Source organism: Euleptes europaea, chromosome 14 (assembly GCF_029931775.1).
Source record: "Euleptes europaea isolate rEulEur1 chromosome 14, rEulEur1.hap1, whole genome shotgun sequence".
Lineage (NCBI taxonomy): Eukaryota > Metazoa > Chordata > Lepidosauria > Squamata > Sphaerodactylidae > Euleptes > Euleptes europaea.
In genome coordinates this window covers 61,085,335-61,097,847 of record NC_079325.1, presented here as the reverse complement: position 1 = coordinate 61,097,847, position 12,513 = coordinate 61,085,335, and the positions used below count along the sequence as shown (strand labels likewise).

Genomic DNA, 12,513 nt, shown 5'->3' with positions numbered 1-12,513 from the left:
GCTCGTTCTTGCTATGAAGAATATCTGAACAACAAATAAAAATGAAAACTGCCACCCCTACCCTTCCACCCACACCTTCAAACCTGTAAAGCCCAAGTCTATGAGGGGTTCAGTAGTTCTGTAAAGGTGATGCAGTGCCGGGATATCCATCAACCTAGGCAAGGATGGCTTTCTGTAGTCCATGTTCTTCATTCACCTGCTCCTGGGCTAATCCTTGGTTGCTTTGCTGGCGACTTTCCGCCCTTAGAATAACACTGTCATTCCAAATTTTCTTTCCAGAGGCTGAAATATCTCCCCTCTACAAGCTCTTGAATCCTGTATCAAAACTGAGCATGATCAACTTCATCTAGCCAAGAGGCAGGGCTTGCAGGGAAGTCTGGGTAGCCTCCGCTGCTTCCTGTGGAGAGATCCGAACTGGCTCCATTCCCACCTAGCCCTCTCATGGGTGGAGGCACAGCTGGCCCACCTTGACCTATGGGACCCAAGCCATTGTCAGGGTAAACCAAGGTAGACATCAGAGACTGGTGACCAGGCAAAGCTTGCAAAGAGGCTGGTGATGGAGGTATGCCGTAGGGGCTGTTGGATCGGAGGTCGTGGTATTGTTCCTGAGGCAGAATGCTGCCGTGTTCCAAAGAGAAGCTGCTGTTGCTCCCAGCTTGCCTCCCCAGAGCAGGGGAGGTTTCACTGAGGTTGCTGTAAATCCCATTGGAGTGGTTGATCTCTGACATAGATGGCTCATCTGAAATGGGGAAAGGTGGTGATTTTATTGAGATATACAAAAGGCATCCTTTTCCCATTAGTTACTGGCCTAAAGCATTTACACAGTTTTAGGAAATATATTCTTCCTCCTAGAATTAACGCCATCAAATCTCTCTTAAATCCACCTTCTCTGTGTATCCTTTAATTTAACCCCTGTGTATCCTTTAATTTAACTGTGTCTGTTCGCATCCATCCCTTGTTCCTTTGTTTCTCTTGTGTCTTCACAAACCTGTCTCTGTGCTTTGTTCTCATTCCTTCCCCTCTGTTTGGTTTTTTTTTTTTTTAATTTATCTCTCCTTTGTGGAAACTATTGGGAAAACTTTTTCACTTATAATAATCTCTAAAGCTCTGTGGCAATAATAATATTCTTTATTATGTGACCTCAGCCAGATTACTTTCATCATAGATTATCTACCAAATAGCTTTAGCTGTTTATGGCCATTTTAAAGATTCCTTATTGTACAGAACCTGATTGATGGTAGGCAACCCCTGACTAATTTTTTACAACTCAAATATTCTACTGCTGTTACAACGGCTCTCTCTATTACTATATTCCTTCTTCCACCAATGATTACTCTGTGTGTGTGTAAAAAGTGCCGTCAAGTCACAGCTGACTTATGGCGACCCCTTTTTTGGGGTTTTCATGGCAAGAGACTAGCAGAGGTGGTTTGCCAGTGCCTTCCTCTGCACAGCAACCCCTGGTATTCCTTGGTGGTCTCCCATCCAAATACTAACCAGGGCTAACCCTGCTTAGCATTATTGCCCCCATCGCTGTAATGTGCAAATATTAGTGTGCCAGACTAATTAGGGAGACCCAGATTCAAATCCTCACATTGTTATGGAAGCTTGCTGGGTGACCTTAGGCCAGTCCCATACACTCAGCCTAACCTACATCATAGGGTTGTTGTGACGATAAAATGAAGGAGAGGAGAAGGGGCTTTGGATCCCCACTGGGGAGAAAGGTGGGGTGTAAATAAATTAAAAAATAACAGGGTACAGATATAGCACAGGAAGAATGTAACTTTTTTATCCTGTAAACACAGCAGACCAGGCGGAAGGGCTGTCCATGGTGCAGAAGTGGAAGTACATGTCTACATCTACCTGTTCTCCGGTCCCCTTTCCATTGGTCGCTTCAGGATCCAGAATTCCTGCAGTGACATTCCTGCAGTTCATTTCCTCTATAACTTCAATATGGAAAGAGCATGGAAACATCTGTCTGCAAGGGTCACACTGACCTGTGGACAGAGAGCTGCTTCCTTGCAGGGCAACCGTTTCACACATTTTAGGAAAGGGCTTTTAAGAATTTTATGAGATATCCTGTGATCTACAAGTTGCAAACGTGGCCTTAAGTTGAATTTTTTTCATGAGAAATATTTTTAATTTTTAAACATCTTTATTTAAAGTGGATGCAGCTTCTGGATCAAAATGTCAGTTGCCCATGACAGTCCCACAAAACAAAAAATTCAGAGCAGATGAGCTTTTAGTAAATTACTCAAGGTTGAAAATGGTAGAGGCGACCTTTTGAGTTACTTGGATCTATCTTGATCTTTTAGTTTTAAAATATCTTTTTTAAAATTTTAATTCATACACTTAACAATCTGCTGCTCAAAATCTCATCTCCAGCATTTTGAACATAACTGGAAAATTACACCAAACGATTGTCCTCAGACTTTCTGTATTTGAAATGCAACAAGACAAAAATTATTTTCCTCTCCTATATTTATTGTCTAATTTAAAATGTCACAAAACATTGCTGTAGTCCTTATCATCAGCACTAAATAGCTGTTTGTCTTAGCTTGCTTCTAATTATAATTTTTGGACAAGCACAAATCCAGAGAGCAGCTGCCCACTGAATGTCTGTCCATGCTGCAACCGACTCACCCAGCTGTCATTATGCTACACTGCCTGTCAGACGTACAACCTACCGATTCAACCTGCATGCCAAGCAGGATTCAGGATACAGATGAAAACGTAGCAATGCACCGTTTGAATTGACTTGTTTCACAGACGTTCAATTGGAAGATGCATTTGGTTACTCTCAGATCAGCTGCAGCCACCGAGGTATCTTCAAGGATAAATCCCAAGGGGCAACAGTTGAATCAGTGGGGAGGGGGATTTGTGTTTGAAAACATAAATTAACCACTGGGTTAGTGATCATGGTCATTGTTCCAATTACTAGCAGGTTTACCAGTTCCCAGATGGAAACTCTACTGACAATATGTCCCAGGTCATCTTGTTCCCCAGCTGGGCTCTTATACCTGTAAAGGAGACCTCAGCATCACTGTCAGGGCCTTCTTCCTGGATACTCTCCTTGTCCGATTTGGAGTTCCCTCTCGATCGTTTCATGTTTCTGAAGTACTGCCCCCATCTTTGTCTCCCAGCATCTTTCTTTAAGCGTTTTTCTTTGGCCCTTCTGTTCTGGAACCAAACCTGGAAAAATAAAGACAAGGATGAGTTTTAATGTGCAAAATTTAATTCTGTATCATGGCGTCTGTGGCAGTTTCAGAAAATGTTCTCTCTCTCTCTCTCTCTCTCTCTCTCTCTCTCTCTCTCTCTCTCTCTCTCTCTCTCTCTCTCTCTGAGAAGTGCACACTGAAGTCCATATAGTTTCAAACGTACTTCATTTATTGATTTACTTATTTATTTTGAAAATTGATTAGTCGCCTTTCTCCCTGGCAGAATTCAAGGCAGCTTACATTGTAAATGGCAAAGTTTTAACTACGGGGCAACATAGAGAACTCCTAGCCAGTGAGACCGGGTGAGGGGCTGTGCTTAGAACACCTGGACTAGGACTGAGTAGACCACAGGCCAAATCTCTTCGCCAGGCAGCTCATCAGGAGACTTTCCGCCAGGCCTGCTTCACAGGACAAATGGAGGAGGGGTCGCTGTATGCCACCCTGGGCTCCTTAAAAGAGGTGAGGATTTAAAGAGTGACAGATAAACATTGTATCTGTGGACAAAATCCAATAGCATTATTATTAATGTTCATAAAGTTCATATATACCCCCCAACCCACGCCCATTAGCCATTTGTGGGAGACAGAACTACTTTTGTGAAGCTTTCCCACCTGGTTGCCAGGAGAAAATTCTTACCAAGAAGAGGCACAGAAATTTACAAACTTGAAGTTGTGCCTCCACATGTGTACAGAATGACACCCGTATTTCTCACATAATTTGGAATAAACTACAGGTCCACAGTATTCAGGCACAGGTGTAACTGGACTCAAATATAGCCATTCTACTGCAGATCAACAAGGCTAGTACCCTCTGAAATTATAGGTCCACAGAAATTCACATCTGAATTGAAGACATTTAAAAGAACAGGGGCACATCATTCAGAGTTTTACCCTTCACAGTCTCATTAAGGTGTAATGTCAATGAATAGGCATACACCTTCTGCAATGTCAATGAATAGGCATACACCTTCTGCAGACATTTCTCAGCACAACATGCTGTGTTCTTCTCTACCCATCTATAATTTACCTGCACAACTCGCATATCCAGGCCTGTCTCAGAAGACAGCTGCTCTCTCACATGCCGAGCTGGCTTGGGTGAGTTGTTGTAAGCATTTTTCAAGGTTTCCAATTGTTTGGCTGTGATTGTTGTGCGGGGTCTCTTTGCTGTGGATTCAGCCTCTGCAAAAATTCCCAAGAGACAAGGCATAGAATTCAAGAGCTCCAAGACCATGACATGAAGGCAGGTTCTAATACTGCCCTCAGACATGCAACTGTTCATAGCTTTTCAACCAAGGAAAACAAACCAAAAAAATGAATATTATAGTATCTTTTGATAACATTTATATCTTAGCTAAAGTCCATTTAACAATAACTGCTTTTAAAATGCATTGTTTGGCAGCAGGTGTTCCTCCTGACATTTATTTCTGTTCCCTGATGTCCTCCATCTCAAGTAGGATGCAACCGTCTGCCAAGGTGCATCTGCAGAGCCCAGGATCTCATAGAGTAAGATTAATTCTGAACATAGTCAGAAATTGCAGAATTCATCCCCATTTCTGAGAAATATAATATGATCTAAGCACATCTTAGTGCAGAGATGAACCCAGTTCATAAAAAATGCAGAATAACTTACTTAAAGGTCAGTTGTTCCAATAGGGGTTTCAAGATTAAGTCACATCAGTTTACATTTCATTAACATTATTCTTTTTGTCCTTTATTTGCCAGAGCAAATGATCTCATGTTTATAATAATATCACCAAAACAATGTGATAGGGTAGGATGGCCCAGGCAAGCCCAATCTCATCAGATCTCTAAAACAAAGCAGCATCGGCCACCAAAGGAATACCAGGGGTGGCTATGCAGAGGCAGGGGTGGCAAAACCACCACTGAATGTCCCTTGCCTTGAAAACCCCATCAGGGGTCGCCAGGAGTCATCACTTTCCACCACCACCAGATTTCTGCCGCAACAATGCCACTTTTAACATATATAATGAGATGATGTACAATAATGTATAACCTCATACATAAGAGAAACCAAAATAAAGAGGTTAAACTGTTGAGGTGAATACTAAACAGGAACCATTTGAGAACTGCTTGCAGGAAGGCTATTGTAAAACTTCTTTCTATTCTGGAATAAAAATCTTAGTCATATGACAGGATAGAAAAGCTTTAAATAAATAAATGTGTTGCTTACATCACACTTAAAAGGCACAAATGCATTTTTATTTTAGAACATTTGTACCCCACTCTTCCAAACGTCAGAGAAGTTTACAGTTTACGCACCCTCTCCAACCCTTGCCAAAAACTATATCCATTTCAACAGCTATATTACAACTGTGGAGTAGTTTGAACTCTCTGCAGTACCACTTGAGTAGCATAGTGATCAACAGGTGAGAATATACCCAGACCAAGCTTCTTGCTTTTACTTGTAATACTATACTGCCCAATAGAACAGGAACTACCCCGCTAATCAAAGACTGCCCTAACAAGACTTCTCAGAGTTGTACAGCAGCATGACCCAAATGCATCGAGCCAGCTGGTTTCATTAGAGCTCAGGAATCGGTTCCAGGCCCTTGCAGTGGAGGCAAAGCCGGAAACACAGCCAGCAGAAGAATCACAAACACAAGGAAGACAGACAGAGGGAGGAGGACAGGGGGACACGAAGAAACAGCACTGGAAAGAAAAGGAAAGGGTTGGAGGTCAGTGACTCCCTGCTGAAGGGTGTGGAACGTCATGTGACCAGGCCTGACCCCAATGGCCTGAGAGGTGTGTTGCTTGCTGGGGTGAAAATTAAAGATATTTTAGACCAGAACCCAAAATTGGTCAAGCCTACAGATCATTACCCATTGGTGATGGTCTGTGTGGGAACCAATGACCAAGAGTAGTTGTCAATGGCATTTCATCTGAATGGAGGGAGGTGTCCAGTGGGGGGGGGTGCCACAGGGCTCGGTTCTGGGCCCGGTACTTTTCAATATTTTTATAAATGATCTGGATGAGGATGTGGAAGGACTATTCATTAAATCTGCAAATGACACCAAATTGGGAGAAGCAGCGAACACACCAGAAGCTAGAGATAGAATTCAACGAGATCTGAACACACTGGAAAAGTGAGAGGATGTGAACAGGATGCAATTCAACAAGGACAAGTGCCAAGTTTATTTATTTGTAAATTTATAACCTGCCCTCCCTGGGTTCTACATCTGAGTAACGAAAATGAGGGACATGCATACTGGATGGGGAATACACGTCTGAGTAGCAGTGTGTGTGAACAAAATCTTGGGGTATAGGTGGACCGTAAGTTAAATATGAGCAGCCAGTGTCATGCAGCAACAAAAAAAGCTAATGCGATCTTGGGGTGCATCAACAGAGGCATAACATCCAAATTGCAAGATGTCATAGTTCCGCTGTACACTGCATCGGTCAGGCTGCACCTGGAGTTCTGGAGGCCTCACTTCAAAAAGGATGTGGACAGAATCGAGTGGGTGCAGAGGAAAGCGACAAGGATGATCAGGGGCCTGGAGACCAAGCCCTATGAGGAAAGGCTGAGGGAGTTGGGAATGTTTAGTCTGGAGAAGAGGAGGTTTAGGGGGGACATGACTGCTCTCTTGAATTACTTGAAGGACTGTCCCTTAGAGGGGGGCAGGGAGCTGTTCCTGTTGGCAACAGAGGATAGTACTTGCAATAATGGGTTTACATTATGGGTGGAAAGGTATGGGGGGGGGGATTTACAGCAAGAGTTGTTCAACAGTGGAATCAGCTTCCTAGGGAGGTGGTGAGCTCCCCCTCCCTGGCAGTCTTTAAGCAAAGGCTGGACAAACACTTGTTAGGGATGCTTTAGACTGATCCTGCATTGAGCAGGGGGTTGGACGAGGTAGCCTGTATGGCCCCTTCCAACTCTGTGATTCTATTATTCTATCTGGTGGGCACAGAAGAGAGGGCCTTTTCAGTGGCAGCCCCCCAATTATGGAACTACTTCCCTGGGGAGGCGCACCTGGCTCCCTTGGCGGGATCTATGGATTTATTTTCTATGTATGGGCAGTCCTAATTGGAGTTTTCAAATTGTGACTTTCTGTGGGTTTTTATAATATTGTATTTATTGTTTCTTTTGTAACCATCCTGTTTCTATTGTAAGTCGCCTTGAGTTCGGCAAGGGAGAAAGGCAGCTAAGAAATGTTTTAAATAAACAGAAGGAAACAGAAAGAGCCACGGTCTGCCCGCTTCATAAGGTCACAGTGCAACGGGGGGCTCAAGGCCAAGGCAGCCCCCGCCTCCCCACCCACCCACCCACCCACCCACCTCGCTGCTTGGCGGTCTCGTAGTCGGCCTTGCAGACCAGCCGGCTGTCTTCCATCAGGTAGAACTCGTCGCCGGTGTCCAGCTGCCGCTTGCAGACGACGCAGGCGAAGCAGGGCAGGTGGTAGACGAAGTCCTGGGCCCGCCGCACCACCTGCGTGGGGGGGATGCCTTGCTGGCAGGCGGCGCACTTGGTCCCGAACCTCCTGGGCAGCGGAAAGAGGCCCTGAGCCGGGCCGGAGGCGGCGCTGGCCGGCCCCGGCCCCAGGGGGCGCCGCCCTGCCCCTGCCCCCCGGCCCCCGGCCCCCCGGCCCCCGCCCCGCCGCCCGGCACTCACTTGAAGAAGTCGTCCTTGCAGAAGAGGGCGCCGTCTCCGCCGCGGCTGAAGCAGCGCTCGGCCAGCGGCGCCTGGCAGTCGCGGCAGCGGAGGCATCGGCCGTGCCAGGGCCGCTCCAGCACCTTCAGGATGAAGCGGTCGCCGATGGGCTGGCTGCAGCCGGCGCACAGCGGGAGCTCTGCGGGGGCAGGGCGGGCCACACCGTCAGCAAGGCCGCCCCCGCCCCCCGCCCCCCTCCGGCACGGGCTCGGCCCGCGCCGGCCTCCAAACCCCTGGCGGGCTGCTCAAGCCCCCCCTCCTCCTGCACCGAGCGCCTGTGGGGGGGTCCTGCTCCCCGTCCCCACCCCTTGGGGCCCTCCTACCTCTGAGCACCCCTCCCCCATCGGCCCATTGGAAGGACCCCCGCCGAGGCAGGGCGTTTCACCCTGGGGGCCCCCTTCTCCCCTTCGGAGGGGCTCCAGGCGGCGCCCGGCCAGTGCCTGTAGGCTTGCAGGAGGAAGGCGGGGCCTCCAACCCTGGAGGGGGGGCGGGGGCTCCGGCCAAGGGGTCGAGGATCTTCGACGCTGTCAAGGGCCTTTGGTGCTCCCGCTGTCAGAAGGCACCGGACAGCCCTGAAGCCGCCCCTGGGCCTCCCGCTCAGGATCGGGGCCGGATGCCACAAGAGGCTGCCAAAGGGCAGCGGTGGCAGCAGCGCTTCACAATGCTGATTGGAACACTTAAGCTTCTCTCCCCCCCCCCACCCACCCCCATCACTCCAGTCTTTGACGACAACATCTGATGTCCTTTCGAGGAGGGGTTGTGTGTTCGGCAATGGGAAACCCCCTCATCCTCCTGGGCTTCACGGCATTCTGTCTAAAGCCATCTTCCTCTAGCCGTGAAGGGGGGGCACAAGTGGGGTAGCCTGCCCCCCTTCCTCTACATCCGGCGCTGAACCCCAGCGCATGCTAAGCAGGCAGCCAGGAAGAGGAGCGAGACCCCCCAGCCCCAGCCCGGGAGGGAGGGAGGGAGGGAGCTGCCTGGGAGGCCCCCATCTCTCCCCCCGGCTGGGCGGCAGCAGCCCCAGGCGGCCCTCCGCGGCCCGCTTCCCCCTGCTCCTGCCTCCTGCCAAGGGGGCCGCGGCGGCGAGAAGCCCCGAAGGGCGGGCGGGCGGGCGGGCGGGGCCGGGGCGGTCCGGGGCCTCCGCGCCTGACCTGCGCCGCTCCCGGCCGCCCGGCCGAAGTCAAGGCGGGGCGATGCCCGAGGGCCGCTGCGTCTGGCGGCGGCTCCCGGGCTGGCCTTTGGCGAGGGCGGGGCGGCCGGGAGCGGCGTCTGGGGCCACGTTGCCTTTGGCCGCCAAGGCCTCCCTTGCGCAGCCCCGGCATGGGGCTGGAGGCCAGCCGGGTGGGGGGGCCTTCTGGGCCGCCCCCGCGCCACGGTCTCCCTCCCCGAGCCCGGCAGCCCGACGTGGCGCTTGGGGGCGCGGGGCGGCGGGCCCGCGGGAGTCAGTCGCCCGTCGGGCCAGCTCTTCCTCCTGCGGAGTGGCGCCTCCAAGGCCGTGTCCGCCCTGGCCCCCGGAGGGGCGGCGGCCACCCCAGGGGAGGGAGCGGGGGAGACCACGGGATTTAGGACTGCCCTCCGCTGAACCGGGCCTGGACGCCGGGCAGCTGGAGACGCGGACGGCCCCTCAAGCCACCTGCACCGTAAGGGACGGGAACCAGATTCGCGCGGGGGGCAGGGGGGGCAGGGAAGGTTCCTGCCCGGCGGGTGGGGGGCGTCTGTTCGGCTGCAGAGGCAGAGCAGTCGGGGGGGAAGGGGGGGAGGGAGGGGGGAGGCCGCGGGCCGGACTGCTGCGGGCCCGGAAAGCGACCCCGGCTCTGCGGGGGTGGCGAGCGAATGAGTGGCGGTCAGGGCAAACGACCGCACGAAGGGCCAACGAATAGAGGCGCGAGGACAGCCCCCTCCCCGCCACGCGCCTCTGCCCCGGGTCCCAGCCCATTCCCGTGACCATCGAAAGGACAGGCCTCCGGGCGGCGGGGGAGAGCCCGGCGGCGCATCCTCCTCCGGCCCGCAGGACGACTAGCAGCCCCGGGGTCCCCGCTTGCCGGCCGCCGGAGGGAGGCTGCCCCGAGGAGGGCTTGCCGCCGCCGCCGGAGAGCTGCGCGGACGGAGGGAGTCTGGGCGGCCCAGGCGAGGCCGGCCTCGGGGGCTAAGCAGGGCCGGGGGGACGGAGGGGAGACCACGGCCGAAGTCCAGGGCCAGCCCGCTGGGGGGTCTCTTGCCGTAGGGCCGCTGCGGCTTGGCGGCTCCGTTCTAGGCTGACCATATTTCCATGAGACAAAAGCGGGACGTCGGGGTGGCAGAAACGGGACAGGGGTGATGTCGTATTAGCGTGGCCCGATCGGAGCCCTTTTTCTGAGAATTTACCCAGCCAGGCCTGCACGCAGCATAAGAAATGTCAGAACCGAAGGAAACAAACATTGGAAGTGTAATGAGGGGCAAAAAAGGGACAAAATTGACATTTTCATGAAAAAGACAGGACGGCTGGGAAATATGATAAAAACGGGACTGTCCCTTTCAAATTGGGACGTCTGGTCAGCCTACTCCGTTCCCGCCCCAGGGCACCAGGGCCTTGGCCGCAGACCCCGGCCTCTGCTTGGCCGCGCCGCAAACGGAGGGCTCCGGCCTCCCCAGGCCTCCCGTCCTCTCGCCGGCCTCCCGCCCCCCCCCCCCCACGCCGCCCGAAAGAGGCCCTCCAACCGCCGGTGCGGCCGAGGCTCAAGCGTCAGCGGACCGGCGGAGGGGAGTCGTTGCAGCGGCGCGAGCGGCAGGCAAGAGCAGCCCCACGGCCGCCCCGGGGCTTCTGCATCTGCCCAGAGGTGGCCTGTCCCAGGGGCAAGGAAGGCCGCCTCTGGCGGAGCGGAACCGGCGGCGCCCCGGCAGGAGAGGCAACCGCACAAGGGACATGCCCCCAAGGCCGGCCCCAGCCCGCTCCGGGGACCCGCGGAAGGCTGGCTGGCAGGCAGGCTGGCTCCCGGGGGGAAGGAGGGCACACCCAGCCTGCCGAACTGCAGGCAGCAACCGGGCCCGCAGCCCCCTCTCGGCCACCCGCGCCGGCCCGGCCCAGGCTCCCACCAGAGGAGCTGCCTGGCGGGCACCAAGGGCGCTGGGGCCTCGGGGATCTGGCCCTGACCCGGGAGGGGGGGATCCCGCGGAACACACATCTGGAAAGGCTTCCGACAAGGGCTGGGCAGGGCGGGCGGGCGGCGCCCCACCCCGCCCCCGCCCCGCCCCGCCCCGCAGGCCCGCCGGGACGTTCGCGGAAAGGAACCCGGAGGCAGCGGGTGTTGGACTAGGGCGGATCCCTCGGCGGCTCAGCGGCAGCCGGGGTGCGCGGAGAAGGCGAGCAAGCGGGGCTGCCGCGGATCCGGCCGCGCCTTCTTGGTTCCAGCGCGCTCCTGCGAGCAGGAAGGCCCTCCGGACCGGATTCCTGCGGCGGGGCTGGAGGGCCGGTGGGGGCCTGCCCAGCTCGGGAGGCCGCCCCCCCCCCCGCCCCTTCGGGTCCCGCGCGGCCGGCAGGAGCTCTGCCGGCTTTCTGGCTCACACCGGCCGGCCTCCCTCGGCGCCTCTCCTCTCTTCTGCTGCCGGCCCGGCAGATCTGCCGGGACCGTCCTGCGTCTGGCTGGGGCGGGGGGCGGGGGTTCGGCTGCCGAAAAGGACGGTTTGGGCGCTTAAATATTAGGAGCCCAGAAGTTGTCAAATTCCGGAAACCTTAAATAGTTTGCACAACCTTCCTTCCATCCTTGGTTTGATGTGGCCTCCCCCCGCCCGCCCCCCCGTTCCCGCAGCTGCAGTGCCCGACTCGCCCGCTGCTGACCTCCAGGCCGGCCCCGGACGCCACGCCGGGCTCCCCGGAGAGAGACTTCTAGCCAGCCAAGTGTCCAAGGAGCCACCGCCCCCCCCCCCACCCCCGAAGCCGGCCTCCAGGGGCCAGGTCCCCGGCAAGCAGCAATCGAGGCCCTCCCCGGCACGGAGCCCCTGCCGGCAGGAAGAGGACCGGTGCCCCCTCCCCTCCTCGGGGCCCCGTTCCGTTCCTGTGCTTCGCCCCAAGCAATCGCGGCCGGGGTGAGGGGGGCGCGCAGCAGAAGCTACAGGCCGAACCGCAGGGTGTGGGGGGGGGGTGGGGGGGCTTGCTGGAACTCGGCGCCTACGGGAGGAGTTTTTGTCTCGTTTAATGGGCCCGGTTCAGACGAATGCTTTGCTTCAGTTCTGTTTTTAGACTTCTGGTTGGTCCTACAACCCCAGCCCTATTGCATTGTCCACTGAACGTCCCGTCCTGTGGGTTGTATTGACTCCCGACTGTGTAATCCGCCTTGAGTGCGAGCGAGAAAAAAGGTCAAGGTCCCCTGGGCAAGCAGCGGGTGACCTTCACCAGGCAGACTCTCCCGGTTTCCCTGGGGTGGTTCGCCATTGCCTGCCCCAGTCATCGACACGTTTTCCCCAGCATCGACGAAGGACGGAAGGACGGCAGGCAGGCAGGCAGGCAGGCCGAGCCGACCTTGCGGCGGCTACCTGAAACCGACTCCCGTCCGGATCGAGCTCAGCCGCTGAGCAGCTGAGCTGCGACGGCAGGGCTGCAGCTGACCGCTCTGCCCCGGGGGCGGCCGGGGGAGGAAGGCGGAAGGCTTCACGGAGC

The 12,513-nt window shown here is 54.8% G+C and overlaps 1 protein-coding gene across 1 annotated transcript; it reads right to left on the bottom strand.

Moving 5' to 3' along the window:
- Nucleotides 1-304: 304 nt before the first annotated feature.
- LHX3 (LIM homeobox 3) lies at nucleotides 305-10,143 on the bottom strand. Its single transcript, XM_056860210.1, has 8 exons — nucleotides 10,100-10,143; nucleotides 9,794-9,994; nucleotides 9,032-9,513; nucleotides 7,842-8,019; nucleotides 7,508-7,710; nucleotides 4,242-4,393; nucleotides 3,018-3,189; nucleotides 305-739 (listed from the first exon to the last, which is right to left on the bottom strand). Exons 1-8 carry the CDS (start codon nucleotides 10,141-10,143, stop codon nucleotides 321-323), a joined length of 1,851 nt encoding a protein of 616 aa, XP_056716188.1. The 3' UTR covers nucleotides 305-320.
- Between the last annotated feature and the right edge of the window lie 2,370 nt (nucleotides 10,144-12,513).